At 39.4% G+C, this 17806-nt stretch overlaps 1 protein-coding gene across 1 annotated transcript in view; it reads right to left on the bottom strand.

The window, feature by feature from the left end:
• Nucleotides 1-17806, bottom strand: part of LOC100539960 (uncharacterized) — a 193068-nt gene that overhangs the window by 106167 nt on the left and 69095 nt on the right. Inside the window, exons 12-14 of the mRNA XM_031552754.2 lie at nucleotides 12991-13067; nucleotides 10115-10232; nucleotides 7755-7994 (exon numbers count right to left, since the gene is read on the bottom strand). Of these exons, the coding sequence (XP_031408614.2) occupies nucleotides 7755-7994; nucleotides 10115-10232; nucleotides 12991-13067 (435 nt within the window). The remainder of the gene's footprint in view (nucleotides 1-7754; nucleotides 7995-10114; nucleotides 10233-12990; nucleotides 13068-17806) is intronic.

Raw genomic sequence — 17806 nt, 5'->3', positions numbered from 1 at the left:
GTGGCTGTGTCACAGTGCCTGCAGTTTCAGCACTGCCTGACACTCTGGAGAAGTGCATTCTCTGACCAAGGCACCCCTATGCCTCCCCAGAGCCACACTGCCTATATGGGAACGGCTTCTGCCCTTTCCGCGCCATCTGACAGTGACAGTTCCCTATCTGCTCTTTCAGGAGGTAACTCAGGGCACAGTCAGCACTGGTACCATCACTTGCAGCTCTATTCCCTTACTCTAGAGGACCAGAATATGGCCTTTTATCTTTCCAAATACCAGGAAATAATGTTTGCACTCTGTGAGCTTTAGCCTCTGCATCTGTTGCTAATTGTCCTGGCACATCTGCTGCTAATTCTTCTCTGTTCTTTGACCAGCAGGGAGTAGTAATGTATGGTACAGCCACCACTAGCTTCCCTGAGAGCTTTGGGTGATATACCGCTGTCTTGGCTGGATCCTGACCTCACCACGTAAAAGGAGAAACTGCCTTCGTAAGCCAAACACAGGAACTTGTGTTTCTTTTGCCACTCCAGCATCACTTACTTATTCCTGAAATTCATTCCAGCATAGTCAGAGCAACAATTTCCCATGATATGGTAGGCTTTCTCATGAAACAGCACTTTAGTTCTTCCGTAATTCAAGAGAACATGTTCTTCGTTCTGAACCCACTGGGAGCCAAGGAGGCCAACAAGGACGTGGTCCATTCAGCACACAGTGTCAGTACACTCACCACGCTCACTCTGCCTGAGACTTCCCATGTCCCCAGCACAGTAATGGCCAGCTTTCCCCACCTTTTTGTTCCACTGTTCTTCTCTTTCTGATCTCTTTCCTGATCATAGAATCACAGGATCATTAAGGTTGGAAAAGATTTGGAGAAGAGGTGAACTCCTACCTCACCACAGTCTCCTTTCAGAGAGTAGAGAATAGATGTAGAGAGTAATAAGGTCTCCCCTGACCCTCCTCTTCTCCAAACTAAACAAGCGCAGTGGGAAGATCACCTCCCTGCTCCTGCTAGCTACACTATTTCTGATACAAGCCAGGATGCCATAGTCCTTCTTGGCCACCTCGACAGGCTGCTGGCTTATGACCAATACCCCCAGGTCTTTTTCCTCCAAACAGCTTTCCAGTCACTCTGCCCCAAGCCTGTAGCATTGCATGATGTTGCTGTGGTGCTGTTGCGGATTCTCCATCATGCCTTGTGAAACACCTGCTGGGTCTGGGACAAAATGGCATTCCCCAATCAAAAAAACTGTGTCAGAGCAGAGCTCATGCTCCTGGATGGCCCAGCAGCTGCTAAGGAGCTACTCCCTTCACCAGGGCTCATCTCTGTCAGCACAAACACAAGAATACTAGCTCCTCAAAATTCCCCTTGTAAACAAGTCCTCCCTCTCTCTACATATTTTTTTTTCTTTTAATGACAAAATACTCTACATTTAAGTAGAACAGCTTTCCAGTTAACCTGTTTATCTTCAGTTCACAGATCAGAGAACAGCCCAGAGTAGAAGGGACTCAAAGATCATGAGGTCTAATATTTTGTGGGAAGAAAGAGCCTACATGATATTTTCCAGTACCCTGTCCAATTGCATCTTGAAAACCTCCCATGGCAAGGAAAACTCCATGTTGTTACAAGGATGGATTATGTCTTACACAAAAATGAAACCTCTCCCAGGTGCAACTTGTACCCATTGCCTCTTTTCCTCTACATGTGGCTCCTTGTGGAGAGAGAGACTCAGTCCTCTTTACAGCCACCCTGAAAGTAGTGCAACAGCATGATGAAGTCCACCTTGAGCCTTCTCTTTTTCAAGGTGAAAATGCCAAAATCCTTCCATCTTTCCTCATAGGGTATGTAGACAACTATTTTAAGAAACAAAGTGTCTTCTGAGGGCGTATTTCTGGCTCTCCAAACCTACAAATATAAACCAACACCAACTTAAAGCTTTTTTCCCTCTTCCAGACTGTCAGTTTTGGTGAGTCATGGAATTGCTCCATTTTTCCATTCACAGCACTTCTTTGTTGTGGCAGATATTATTTTTCTCTTGGTTCCCTGCTGTCCGCAGTATACTCAGATGTAAGGATACAGGCAGAGGATGCTGCATTCTGTGTTTCAGCTGATCTGTCTCAGGTAATATACTGCACTCAAATATTGCACCCAATGGCTCTCATCAAGCTCTCTTACAATTTCCCATTAGTTAAGAAAGAGGCCACAGAGCAGTGCTAAGTAAAAGCCTGTCCCAAGACACTCCTGATTTTTAACATGTGCCTGCTAGCTATTTCCAACACTGACCTTGTATCTAATGCTAAACTAGATATGATGCATTTTAATGGAGGCCACATTTTTGAAGTGTTTGGGTAGTATGCTTTGGCCCAAGCTGTAAGAGCACATACAGTACAATCCAGGAACCCCACAGGAGCACAATGACTAGACAACAGCATACAACATAAGTCCAATTAATTACTGAAAACAAAAACTGGTATAAGCAGTAACCTTTTCCATATGTAAATCAATTGCATAACACTAAATACAGTAGATGCAATAGATTCTATTATGCAATGGCTTTATAATGCCAGCACACCAGACTTAATGAATCCCTTCAAGTCTTCACATAGTGCTGGAAATTGAGCTTTCCATGTTGGGAAAGTCCATCTATGGGCAGCAAAAGGCCCCAGCGCCTTGCTGGGAAATCAGCCAGCTGGAGCCCATGACTGGAAGAGAATTAGTACACAGCACTGGGCAAAGAAGGGCCCCATGGCACTTTCTGCTGAGAGAGAGGCTCACAAGCATTTTTTAGAGTGGAGAACCACTGAAGGATGAGCACCAGCCTGAGCAGCATGGAGCCTCATGTGGAAGGAGCACATCAGGGAGGTCTGTCCTCAGAGAGATGACGCGACCTGTGCAGAATTGCTCCGAAAGCACACCACTTCAGGAGCTTTTACAAAAAGACATTTAGCAAATAGCACCCAAGGATCAAAATCCCAAACAAACTTGGATAAACAAAATAGAAATGATAATAACTGTACGTTTTCCTATTATATTAAAAACATCAGAACTGCAGTCTTTGAATACAAGAGTGTCTGTCTAAGCTTAGTTCTTGCATTTACCAGAAGGTTCATGTAGCACCTTATCATTCCAACTGCAAATAATTGCATCCAGTGAAAATTTAAGTGGCTCTCATTTCAAAAGTCCTCTGGCATAACCGTGCATTATTACTTCCTATCTTTTCTCATACTGTATCAGACTCTTATGTTATGTCCTATAAAGTATCCTAGAGCTAAATGTTCTTCATCTGTGCCAGTGTTTAGCTCAGGAACAAAATAAGGAAGAAGAAAAAAAAAAGTTTGTGCTCTACTTTTCCTAATGATAATTCCTTGTTTTGTAATTACTAAAAGCATCACAGTCCTTAGACAGCTGCTGACACAGAAAATAAGGCCCTTGAAACTGTTTGTTTCATCATATTTTAAGAATGAATACCTTAGGTCATGTTAATCAGTTTCTGATATATGTCATTTTCAAATGCACTTCAGGGTAGAAAATGCTGGAAATGACTTATAACAACAAAGATATGAACTTTACTTGTTATATATATTAATCTGAACATTACCAAAGTACTTTGCCATCTTAAGTATCTGAGAAGCCTTAAATAAAAAATAAATTCACCTCATTTAGTGAAATGGAACATCCTCTTTTTCCAAGCCAAAGAGTTCAAATTTATTAATTTTGTAGCTATATTTTAAAATGAGTGTCAGCCCCTGCTAGATGACTGCATGATAAGTGTCTTGAAACTTCAGGAAAAGGCACTAAATTTTTCACAGCATTTGTGTTTCATTTTCAGCGTAATAAAAATATGGTGCCCTTTTAATAATGAATAATAGATCTCCTGGTGTGATTTACATGTGTGGATTAAATGTCATGTCTGAAAAGTTGCTGTTTTATTCATACTGAATTTCCCTCAAGTAAAACAAAATGGTACCCAGCTACTGTTATAATATTGCTAGTACCTTGCCACACTGGTACATAAATATTAACCAGCTGATATACTCCTTAAAAATCTACAGATCTCTGAATTGTTCTGTCACAAACTCTGGCTCAATATGTATATGAACTGATTTAGTGCCAGGTACATGGGGGAAAACATTTTGCTCTAGTACTGACATACTCCTGAAGCTCACATTTTTTTGTAGACAAACCAAATCTGGAAGGCTGGCACAAGAGAAGGGCCTCTGCCACACAGATGCAATGGAGCTGGAGCCAAAAGGCAAGCTGGGGAGCCTACCACCAATTCAGCTGGCCTTGCTGCTACACACACATGCTTCTTTGTGGCCTTGCTTGAGCTGGGAACAAACCAGGTGCCCTTCAGAGGTCCTTTCCCCCTCAACCTGTTTGTGATTCTGTGATTCCCTAAACTGACTGCTAAACTGACATCCCAGGTAACTGAGTAGCTTAAAGAACGTCTTCTAAATGCCACTTGCATGCAGTCTCATTGACTTAAAATGTTATTCATAGCAGATGAAAATTTCCTACCTGAACTTCTCCTCCTGCAAAAAAATTCATTTTCTAACTTGCAATATTTTCCTGGCAAAGGTTTCCTGAACCGCTTATAATTTAGTTTAAAAATATGCAAATATTTGAAATAGAGACACCTGCCTTAAAATTCACTTCTCATAGTAGGACAAACTTACCCTTAAATGTCATCTAGTCCAAATCCCCTGCAATGTACAGGGACACACCTACAGCTGCATCAGGTTTCTCAGAGCTCTGTCCAGCCTGACCTTGAATGTCTCCAGGGATGGGGCATCCACCACCTCTCTGGGCAACCTGTTCCAGTGCCTCACTACCTTCACTGTAAAAAACATTTTCCTTATATTCAGTCTAAATCTCCCCGCTTTTACTTTAAAACCATTTTCCTTTGTCCTACCACAACACAGCCTGCTAAAGAGTCTGTCCGCTTCTTTCTTATAGCCTACCTTTAGATACTGAAAGGCTGCTATCAGGTCTCCCTAGAGCCTTCTCTTCTCCTGCTTCATCTAAACCAGACAGCATTAACTCACTGAAAGTCTACAGTCCCTTTGCATAAATTAAATAAGAGAAAATGTCTTTGAAATGTTGGGTCTAAAACAAGTCCCCTTCAGATCATGCTGTTTGGTGCTATTCCTGAAACGATGGAGCCATTTGAAACAGCAGTAACACTTCATCCCTACCCAAAGTGTTCATATATGTTTCGTACAGCATAATTTAATTTGGGGAAAAAAAAAAAACAAAAAAAAACTCATATGACCATCTGGCCTTACTGAAAACCAAATAAAATTCAACTGGAGCTATTAGGAGCCACTGTCTAGTATGCAGGCAGAGGTTATTGAGGGAGGTAGGTTGACAAACTAGAAAGGAGGACAGTGAAGGAAAGGGAGCTGGCAAGCTGGAGCAAAGAACATTGATTAATGAACAAAAAACATTCTTGAAAGGTCGGGTGCGCAAGTCAGACTAGCCCTGAGGCAAATCTAACTTACATGACCAGCACTTTCTGTACGCAGCAGGTAACCCATGCTGACACCAACTTTGCCGACATGACAGGGTTATTATTTTTGGAAGGATGTAGTGTTCTGGAACAATTTCTCTAATATATTAGTTAAAACTGTGCTTTTCCTTCAATATCAAGCATGCATGTCTTCCTTTTCACCATGTTCACACTGAACTCCTATCATTATTCCAGCCAATGAAAACAAAAGCTTATTCTTCATGTGTGAGCTCTTGCATTTCCCCATTTTCCCCCCTAATATGTCCCAGGGAAGCAGTGCTGTATACATGGTTGCAATCAAGCCCAGATACTCAGCTGAGTTTCACCAATACGACCTCACTACTTGCACTGATTTTTTGTAGTAGATATTAATTGTCTGCAGCTTGAAATTTCCCTCATCTCAGCACAGAAATTAAGGGTTTCTTTTGAAACATACCTCAAGATTGTGTGGCAATAGCAGAAAAGGAGAAAGGTAGAAGTGTTCGGGATACAGTGCCTATATCTTCAGAACAAGTAGATGAAACAGCTTCTCTAAAAGTACATTAATCTTTTCCTGTCCATTATACAGTAACGAAGACAGGAAATCAACAGGAGATCAAGTCGTCCTGCATTTTAATTGGACTTCCTTGAGACCTGCACCCTGATTAACTAGCCTAAAAATGAAGTTTGCTGAAGAAGTTAATTAAATGTCCTGTGTGAGATTCAGAGAGGAAAAAAATGCTATAACTACCAAACATTTCTCCCAGACCTTTGGACGAAGTATGCACCTGTAAGCAGTTTTTGAGGAGTCCACAAAACTCAGGGACTCACATAAAGCCAAGTATGTAGACTTTGCACACACTCTTCAAAAAACCATGTCAGGCATTCCTTTGCATTAAGGAGTTGCTGGACAAAAGATGGGTCGCACTGAACTAGCTCCCACTTTGTTGTGAGAACAGAGTCATGTAGTTTTGAATGAGGGACATTTCTCATGGGGGAGCAAAGCAGCAGGAAGGACCAAGGAGAAGCACAATGCTGATAGCAAAAGGTGGGGCATGCCGTAGTCAATTTGTAGTACTGCCTTTAGTCTTCTCTTTCCAGTGAAACCTGAGAAGACAACACTTTTTGTTCAAGGTTGTGAACATCTCAGTTAGAGAGGAATCTCAAGTTGGCATCAGCGATTCCTCTGACAGACATATGTATTTGTTTTAACATCACGTAAGAGTCACATCCACAATTTCTTTCTTTATGCAAGTAATTATTTTCATGTCAACAGCTGTATTTATAGACACAGCGTTCATTTTCTATTACAAATGATAAACAATTAAGAAGCAGAAATAGCGAGTTAGTAGCAGTTTACATATCACAAACCCAATAGATGAAATGAGATATCGACAAATAACTCAAAGCATCAGCACTGCACATGAAAATTGCTTATCTGAAAGGGATAAGGATTGTCTTTCTATTCTGTATCTACACAGTGCTTAGCAGAATGGAAGGAATGGAGGAAAGATATTTGCCAGTCAGGCAGTCAGGTTGTACAGTAAAATGAATAGTAATTGAAAATGAAAAAGCTGTCCTTTCCATTCTACCAGTGTCTCATAACAAAACAAAAAAACAAACAAAAAAAAAAAAAGACATTGAGAGAAATCAGGGTTGTTTTTCCAAGTTGTAAAGAAGCCTTTTTGTGCCAGAGAGTTTAACTGAGACCAATGTTTCAACCAGCACTAGGCATTAGCTTCAAGAGTGAGCAACTGACACACAACAATCCTGCCATGCACAGCATGCTTAGGCAGGAAAATATGTGTGCCTCAGTCGCAAAAGACAGAATAGAGCCTCAAGTACTTGGGTTCCTTCCAAAATAATCCAAATGCTGCTTTTTTGGCAAATAGGGGTCAATGGAGCTAAAAACTCACAGAAGGATTTGGGCATTCATGTGTTTATATATACCCACTCGTTCATTTATTATTCTAAAGCTACTTTACTGAAATCAAATTACATAGCTGACAAGCTGCATAGATAAGAGAGAATAAAAGTAAAATTTAAAATTAGCTGACAATACTACATGATGTACTGTATATTTGGCACTTTCAGAGTGAGTGATGAGGGTTAACCTAGGGGAAAAAAAATTGCACCTTCCTAAATTGCACCTTAAATTATTAAATAAATTATGAACATGATGGAATGCATTAAATATCTAAGCCTGAAGGAGAATGAATGAGAGGATGTGTTTTAACTTTCAAAGCAAAGACAGCATATTTAAGAAGTGTTGCTTACCGCCTGGATACTTTGTCCGAAGTACATTTCAGCACTGTAGAAGTTTCCATCATGACTAACAGGTAAAGTGGATCTGGCCCAAGGCTCCTCCTGCTGTTTGGGCCACTGCAGCAAATCACCACCAAGGCAGGTGAGAACAGAAAGTTTCAGGGTATAATGGCCTTTGGGGACCTTATCTTTGACTCCTCTCAGGCACTTGATGTGAACTTCTATCGGCTGCGGTGTCTTGGAGCAGTCAACCTAAGGAGAAAGCTCTGAGTTACTGACCTGGGTTGGGTTGATGTTAACCATACAATTAGCCAGAACAAATTTCTTCAAGCAAACAACTACCATAAGTATGCTTCTTGTTCAGCCTGCAATTACCTACTGCTAACATAGGATTTGCAATTAGTGAGGGCAAAAGACACAGAGATGACAGATTAAAAGAATAATAGAAATGCTGCTAATAAAATGCTCAGTGTCCTTAAGGGGAAGGTGGAGCTGTTAAAGTATGGCACCAGAAACAATCAGTCTGCAATTGTAAGGCAGAATTCACTGGAAAACAACATCTTCAAAGATACATTACGCTCTGAAAGACAAGCACAAAACATCCAATGAGCAGGCTGCAAGCATGGAGAGACAAGGCAGGCCATGGTCTTGCACTAATTATTAGCATTGCCAAGGCTATTAGTGCTGTGTAATAAGCAGAGTATCCTTTTGCCTTCAGATTATCATATAATCAGATTCTCTTATGAATAGTAATCAAAGTGCAACACATGCAGAGTGTAATAACCACTCCCTACAGGTACATTTTTTCCAAGACCATACAAAGAATCCAACAGCTGCTTGCTGTTGACAAGATGTTGTCTAAGTTACAGAATATTTAGTATGGAATAAACGTGTTGCGTATCTGAAATGACTTCTTGCTGCTTTTCTTGTACACTCAGCTTGTAGTGGGGAGGCTGGCAGAGGAAAGCAAGCACAGCAGTATGATGCCTGCACGGTTCACCTGTGTGAAGGTATAGGATCCGTCCCACTATAACAGAAGACACATCAGTGCTGCCCAAATACAACCTACAGGGTCAAGCATGTAATTAGGGAGTTCCATTTTGGCACCTTTGTTGACGTCAGCAAATTCAATGGCTTCTACAGTAACTATCTAGTGCTCCAAATCAGCAGTGATTTTTCCCCAATGAGATATCCATTCCTCTCATCATTTTGAGAAAGTGTTAGTACAAGAGTCATCTCCTTCTAATGTAATGTGATACAAGAACCCGTGCCACATTTTAAAATCAAATGGCTACCTTGACTACTGGGTTTAGTAGTCTTGCAATTTAAACCTACAGTTTAAATAATAATCTCTTCCTTAATCCTGCCTTGGATTTATTTTGGGAGAGATACCATATTTCCATATAGATAGAAAGCTTCTGGAATTAAATGAAGCAGTTAAACAAACAGATGAATTTGTTAAACTTCTTTTGTTTTTCAACACAAACCATACTTAACAACTAATCTGAATGACAATTATTTTCAGCTTAATTAGAAAATCTTAATTAACAATGAAGATTTAACCTTAATATTTTTGGTTTCTAAATCATATATAAAAAAATTAACATTATGTGAATAAATAAGACAATCTTTTTAAACCTCAAGGCAGGATTACTGATGCAGGCAGACTTCGTTATTAAACACATTCTAAATTAAACGCCTCTATGAATTTTATACTGAAATATATTGTGATAGTCTTGCATGCCAAATGTGACATTTTGTATTTTAGATTCATCTTCTGTAGTAATTTTGGAAATGTCATACAAACAAAGATTTTGTCATTTACCAATGGAATTACTATGCATGGCCGGTTAGCCATCTCTTTTCTGGCTCTTCTGGTTGTTTCAAGTCAGCAAGCCATAAAAAATCTTTATCTCTCTGAAACACAGCAATTTGGAAGATAATCGAATAGTGACTGGGGGGCAGAAACGCCAGTCTGAGGAATTATACCACAATCTCTCTTGCATTTACAACCTTCCTCAAAGCGAGTGTCAGTCGAGTAGGAAAAGGAGATAGAAGATTCATCATATTTCAAGCCTGTCTCATTTGCATGGTGGCATAGCTGTCTCATCTCCTGCTGAAAGACTTTGCTTGGCCAGCGCTGACAAACTGTTTTGAAGAACTCTTGCCATGCCCAAATGATTCATCATTAATAGCTTTAGACATTCTCTTTAAGCGTATAGTTACCACTGCTGGAAAGCATATTTTCAAACCTGCTAAATTCTATCCTCTTAAACTATGGCAGGAAAAAAAATATATAGACCAATGCAATACAATCAACCTAGTCATTTAGCAGTTTGCGTCAGTAAAAGAGTACTCATGCAGAACCTCACCTTCGCACAAAGCTCTGCTGCTTCTTTTAATCCAGTACTCATGCCTGCAAGGTTACCAGAGCTGTCTGGAACTTCTCCACATCCATTCACCTCTGCTGCCAACGGCTGGCTTCCTTCTCTGCAGCAGTTACAAAGGAAGGAGGGAAGAAGAACTGAAAAGGAATCAGCTACAATGCAGACATGAGAAACGCTTGCCATTGGAACTATATTGCAGTTTGATGTTTTCCTTGAATATATCATAAGCATGCAGGGCACCCAGGGGAAACAACAGTGTGCTACATGGAGAAACAGCTAGGCTTCAAGAAGTAGCATAGGAAAAAAGCAGTCACAGCTTTGGTACTATGCACATTACTTGTCAGTCTGTGCCATAGGCTGACATAAAGGAATTTCTGGGCTCAGATTCTAAATTAACTATGTTAAAGTGGGAACCCATTGCCTCTGTTGACACTTTCCAGGACTGATGGACATCTATGGAACACGTTTTTGAGAATTGTCAATCCTTTGGGAAAGGGCTTGCCTTTATCAATTTTACATATTACTTTTGTTCTGAAACAGTCTTGTATTTTTAGATTTGTCTTATATTTTTAATAAATCTAATTTAAATTAGTATTATGTATGTAACTAATATATGTATATATACATATATGTATGTGTATTATATATACACATGCATGCACAGGTTTTCAGCTCTAGGTGAACCATTAAACCTTCCTTGGCATTCATATGTTAACTTTTTGTTAAAGTAACTTTTGGGATAATTATACCTCCACACAGAATTCTTGTTTAGGAATGGTTCCTGTATCAATACAGAACTCCAGGAAATAGCGTTAAGTACAGACCTTCACCAGACACCTCAGCACTACACTACTTAATGCACAGGATGCAAGAAAGGTATTGTAACTTATGAGAAAAGCCCTGTTTTCTAGTGCACAGCAGGAGCAAACACGCAACTGAGTCATTTACAATAAGCCCTACAAAACTTTGTGCTTTGGCAATCCCATTCAATTTCTCAACAGACACAGAACCAGGAGCAATTCCTCTGTCCCCACTCTGCACTTGTATCTAAACAGGAATAGCCCTAAGCTCTCAGAAGCTGGAGGACGAGCAGGCAATTTATGGCCTAGGGCCAGCAACAGGAGCTGCCTGCAACATGCCAAGAGGAGTCTTGCAAAGCTAGGGAGAAATCACTGTACTAGGTACAACTGGAATTCAGGATTAAACTTGGACATACAGACAATACAGAAAACCAGGGGACAAGCCCTACATGTCAACCCATGTATCATCTAAGTTTTTAATCACCATCAGAAGAAAAAGGTGAAAGCTGCTGTTCATGAAGAAAAAAAAATATCACAAACAACAAAATTTTGCCTGGCTGTACTTCTGGACTATTCCCATTCAGTATTTTCTGTCTGGCTTTTGGAAAATTCAACTCCAGCATCTACATTCTTGTTCCCACTTTTGCAGGCTAGATGATAATGTTAGAAGAAAGATTAACACGGTTCTTTACTAAGAAAACTATTTGCAGTGATTTGGCAATCATGCTAAACATCCCAGTCTTGTGTACATACACTACTTAGAACAGTTTGAATTCCACTCTTCTGAAGCTGATACTTCTTTCTCCAAGTTCTTGATCCATTGCTTCCACCCATTTTCTACTCAGACTTTCCCTACTCCCTTTAAAAATTATTATTTTAGAAACATAGATATCCATTTTCATCAGTAAAATCACAACTGGCACAACGCTAAATTGTTTTCCACATTTCCCTACCAGAACTGAATCACGTAAATGCACAGGCAACAGCTGAATTAGCTGGAAGGCCTGCATCGATGTTTGTGCCAATAATATAGCTGGGAATTTTGGCTAAACCAGGACTGATCAAAAGAAAGGACAAGAAACCATGATGCTCAGGACTGAATACAAGAAATGCATGGTCAATCATCTTTAAAAGTTTTCTCCTTGAGCTGCATTCAAGTAAACTTGGGTTATGTTTCCCTTAAGGGAAGGAGCAGAAGATGCTCCTTGAATGCGATTAGCTAATTCCTAGAGCTGAAATATCTGAGAAGTTAACTTTTCTCCTCGGGAAGAATCATCTGTTTGTAACTTCGTACTTATTTAGCCTCTCACGATGGAAATTATTTCATTTAATTTGGTTAGAGCTACATTGACACAGAGGTTCATTAGGATGCCCATTTGCTTGCAATTCAATTTAAAATTAAATACACTTTGTTGTTGATTTTATTACTTTTAAACTACTGTATCTATTGCCTTTATTAGCTGCTAATACACAATTATGAAGGTAAACAGTTTCCATTACTGAACATCAAACATTTAAATAACCGCATTTGATCTCTTTTTGGGTTGTACCGTTTTCCTCCTTTCTCCCTTTTCACTGGGTATTAGATTCAAGAGCATAATTTAGTCAGTCAAGTTAGACTGCTTTTGTGCTCTCCAGCACGCTCATCAGCTGTCACAGAAAACAGAGCTTCCTTGGCTATATCCATGAGGGTTATTTATTTCCTCCATTCACTTCTTTACAGGTAATTTGACGCATGTATTTATCTGAAGGTCATGCATAGCTTGATCATGAAAACATTGCTCCAATTCATATTTCCTTCTCTCTCTGGGGGTAACTCAGAGGCAGCCATTTGGTCATCTTTTGAAGTGCACTGTGTACAGCACTTAAAAATTGCAGACCAAGCAGGGTATCTGAAAATGGAGGTAACCAAAACAGAGGCTTCTTTCAGAAGATCAGCCTTAATTTTTCTAGGCCTGAGTTCCTTTGTATGGGAGAGGTTCCATTCATTAATATCTATAAAGCACTGAAAGACCTTTGGTACATTGGATGGAAGTACAAAGTAGCCCTTATCTGACGTACCTTTGAAAGAGCTTATGAATCCTGGCTTGCAATTTTTTTTTATTGTGGTGGGAGGCTTCTTTGTGGTGCTTTGAGTCCTACAAGCAAACAATAACAATAATTCAGTTTGTTTCCAAATATACAGAAAAATCATGGAAGTAAAAGCCATAAATAAACAATTTTCCAAAGATTTGCCTTAAGTCTTCTGGTTGAAGTTTTTCAGAAGAAGTTAGGAATTTGAGCTATCACTATTCCATTATGTTCTCTTTTTTTTTTTTTCTCTCATATACTTTTGCGTATATATACTACATTATTGGGTAAGAGGGACTGATATTTTTGGATGTTGCAACACATGGGAAGCTAACTTAGATAAGCCATCATCTCCCCCAGCACTTCTACTACAGCTGTCCGGCATGAAGCTCTTGGACTACTTCTGGCTGAAGTTCATCACAAGCCTCCAGAACAGGGAGTAGGCCCCATGTTTTCTCCCACTCCCACAAATGCTGGCTCTGAGTTTTTCTGCAGCTTGGTGAATTACCACCTACGCCATTTAGGAAGGGCTGGGAGCTGGCTCCAGTCCCGTCTCTGCTTTGGTAGAGTTTGGAGCTTTTTGGTAAGGGCAGTCTGGGCTGTCACAGCTGGGGCATTTGAAAGTGCACTGAGCAACAGTGCTCAATACCTCAAGAATGGTTAATGATAAAAGTTTCCAATCAGAGTTTGGTGGCAGATGGGATGAGTGTTTTGGACTGAAGAAGTTAAAACAAAAGTTAAGAAGATGAGAGAAAGGTTTAGTTCATAATTTATCTCCTAGATAAACCTCTTAGGAATGCCTGGGATAAATGTTTTTATCAGGTAGGTATTTAGATAAAGAAGTAAGAAGACACAAAAAACTTGTTTCACCTAAAATATTAAGTAGCTTTAAGAGTAGTACAACACCTTTCAGATAATGCCAGTCTCGGCTTATGCTGAGCAGGAATAGACTTTTTTTTTAAATTGCTTATATTACAGATTCCCATAGCTATCCAATCCCCTTGTTTATCTTTCTAATCTTAATTAAATAATGAATATTCAAAAGAAAATATTAATCGGGTTTCTCTGTAGGAACTACGCTGTTTTCCATCTCTCTGCCTCTGAAGTGGCAGTGGGAATATGAGTTAAAACTATTTCTTCTAGATCCTAGTAAAATATTTGTCACAGTGTGTCATGATAATTTTTAAAAAGCTCTATCATCTACCTAATAAATTTGTTAAGTTTATTCAAATCTTATTGAACAGGAAAAGTGCAATGAGTCATGGTTAATATTTCTTTACCTACACTAAGAAATAAAATGTATCAAAAATTCAGTGCTTAGGGTCCTATTCAGAAAACCTCTAAGAGTCTGTAATACATCTTCAACATGATTTAAAAAAAAAAAAAAAAAAACAGGAAACTTGCTTTAAAATGAATTATTCACCACCTTGAATAAATTTCCATCTTTCCTATTCCTAAACCCCAAAGTCAGTTATGTAAATTTTAACCTACACTAATTACCTCAGGGGTGTGCAAGCTAAAGGAAAGTAGATGCAGTAGAAGAAAAAAAATCTAGACATTTCCATCACCAGGAAGCAATTTAATAGAGGAAAAAATGTGTAAGTTTTCAAAACCAGAGCAGCCCGTGTATTTTTTTTTTTTAATGTGGTTTAATCATTGCCGCAATACCCCTTGAATCAGAGATTTACAGGAATACACTCAAGAGCCTTTTCTCAATGGCATATACCATCGCGCACATAACTAAGCCCGTTTCTCATCATGACACCCGCATTGTCTAGACTGTAAAAATGACCCATTGTTGGCAATGGGCGTTCCCAACAAGAAGGCATGAAATGTGGTTTCACTTCATGTCGACGCAGACATTAAGGGGCCCCTTCAGAAAGTGACTAAAAGCTGAGAACCAAAGAATATCCTTCAGAGCTTACAAGAGGTGTAATGGAGAAAGCGGGGCATTGCTTGAGGACAGAAGGGCTCAATCACAGCACTGCTTTATCCTATTTCCTATCCTGATGCCAGGCAGCAGTTTAGCTGTGGAGTCCCCTTCTTCATACATCTTTCTCATTTTCCTCATTGGATATCTTGAGGTTTAATTATGTAAATGGCTCATCTACTGATTTCAGAGAGCATGATCAAGACCAGTAACAAAACAAAGTGTTTCAGTTTGGGCTCAGCATCGAGACAAACAATGGTAAGTATTGTTCCTACAGGAGGCAAAAACAAGAACCTGACTCAATGCTATTAATCAGTGCTGACTGACAATTTTCATTGTGAAACTATTTCACAAACAGCAAATTTTGATTCCTGTAGCAATTTTCAATTTGGAAAAAAATCCACAAAATCCCTTCCAAAGACATCCTTTTCATTCAAAAGAAACTCCACAAAATTCAACAAACTTTTAAGCAAAACATGATTGGTATTCTATCATTTAGCAAAGTCTTGCCATAAAATATTCACCCTTCCCCTTTCAGTGCATACCTAGTACTGCTACTGCAAACTTCTGCTAAGTGATTCACCTTGTCTTGATTTGAAGCAGCCAGTGGGAGCCTTGCTCTGATGAGACAGCATTCCTTGTGAGGAGAGCTGTGGGGGTTCACCTTCCTCCCCACTAGACAGGGGCACAGCAGAGGAACTGTGACGACACTACCAAGTAGGATCTCCAGCAACTCCCACTGCCCACAGGTCTCCCCCATACAGGGAATCCCAGTGTTTCACCTTCATTCCTCTCCTTGAGAAATCCCTTATTATCAGTACATCACAGCTCAGGTAGAAACAAGCCCAAAGGGCTGACATTCCAGCCATAAACACCCAAAAGTTTTTCAGGGTTTTCATCTGCCCATCCCAAAACATTTTGCAGTGAAATCCTGTCTTCCTCATTTTCACATGTGGAAGAAGTGAGGTGCAAGTTCACACTCACCTAGCGAACAGTTGTCAGGACTAGAAACAAACACCACATCTCTAGTCCCACCAGTGCCACCCAGCCCTCCTCCTCCACATTCTGGCTGCTGTGAGGAAGTTCACTTATAGGAACTTTCAAGATCTAGTGCATTGCATAGCACAGAACCATTTGAGATCAAGAAAGAATATTCAAGATATGTTAACTTTTGTGCAATGTGTGATTTTGAGAGACGTATCTTCTCCATGTTAAAAGCAAAGAGATCACAAGAAAAATAGGTATTGAGAGATAAGTGGCATGATTGTTTTTCATTGAAAGCAGAGTCTAGCAGCTGGACAGTGCCTGCCCGGAGAGCTGCACATACTGGAATTTGATTGACCTTGTTTGGGAGATGGCTACAAAACACGTTTAAAGTTTAAAATCCTGTGTACATGGTAGCATTATTCATGGTGCTCTTTGCCAAAAACATGCCAGAAACACTCAGTCAGGTTTTTAAAAGGAAAAAAGAAAAAGCAACCCCTCTGCCATGACTTTCCCTCCAAAGAGAAAATTAAACTAATTTACTGTTCATGAGCATAAAATTTAAAACTTAGACAACCGAGACGTTTGTAACAGCTAGAAAAAAAAAAACAAAAACCTCACGCTCTTTCAGAATTGATCCTGCAGAACACAAAGTGAGATTTAGTTTAGTCATGCTGCAGCCTTTTTACACTGAGTAATATGGATACATTTAGTGACATTATAGGCTGATCGTTCCAATAAATTTGTAAAGCTCTCCATTATTTCTAATAACATTTCAGCAGTGAAGACTGAGCTACCAATCAACATAGAAAGGCAGAATACTGTTGCAGAGCTAGACATTTTATAAAATATAAGTATTAAATTCAAGGCACTAACTTTGAACAACTACAGAAAGTTAAACAGGTTGTAAAGTAAATATGCTAAACAAATTCCTGAATTTCCATAAAATTCAGATATTTTCATGCAGGTTTTTGATCTAAGAGGAACAATAGAAAGAAATTTAAAAACTTGAATTACTTCTCTTAAGATGTTCTAAGAAAACCTGAGAGGGATCTCTGCTGCAGAACTACACGGCTCCTGCAAAATAAATTTTTTCCTCTCTGGCCTCACAAGGGAGGACTTGCCCTTCTCATTTCTATCATGCCATGCACAGAGAGGCCACCTGTAGTTTCTCCATGACCACTAGATATTCCTTCAAATGCTTCTCATTTCACAGTTGAGAAGACATAGCATCAAGGTCATAAAGCTTTGATGTCCTCATCAAAATCTAGTGTGTCACAAGTGTATGCAAGGCCATTTATCAGAGTGTCTGACAACCATAGCAGAGCACTGAAAATGTACAATGCTGCAGTGACTCCTGCAATTGATGAAGAGACTTTAAGCATAAATGTGCTACTCTGTGAAAGCTCTGCTAGTTCAGATGTCTCCAGATGAGCCTAGAAATCAGCAGCTACTAAGAAGATCTGGGTGATCTTAGCCAAAATATCAGAACATAGTGGAAGATGATAACCACTGTTAAGCAATATATACTCTACAGTATAAATTCATTTAGCACAAGAAATGCCAGTGGAAACCAAGTGAACTGTGTCAATCCCTTAATTTAAATTTAAAATGGGTAGTTCATGTTAAGAAAGGGAAAAAAAAAAAAAAAAAGAAAATAAACTAGGTAACAACTCCAGGTCCTACTTCTCTATTTTCTGGATACCAGCAGCAAACTATGACATGAATGATTGAAGGAGAAACTGAAAGGAAATACTGATTGGAAATACTGAGACTTTTTTGTGGTTCCCCCTGCCCCTCATTCTTCCTTAATTTAAAAATGTTTGTTAATTCAAGCACAGAATGTTTTTATTATTTCTGTAGACTTTTCAAAGTCCCTCATGAAATTTTACT

This window comes from Meleagris gallopavo, chromosome 3 (assembly GCF_905368555.1).
Source record: "Meleagris gallopavo chromosome 3, MGAL_WU_HG_1.1, whole genome shotgun sequence".
NCBI lineage: Eukaryota > Metazoa > Chordata > Aves > Galliformes > Phasianidae > Meleagris > Meleagris gallopavo.
The sequence above is the reverse complement of the archived record's forward strand: the minus strand, read 5'-3'. Positions and strand labels throughout refer to the sequence as shown.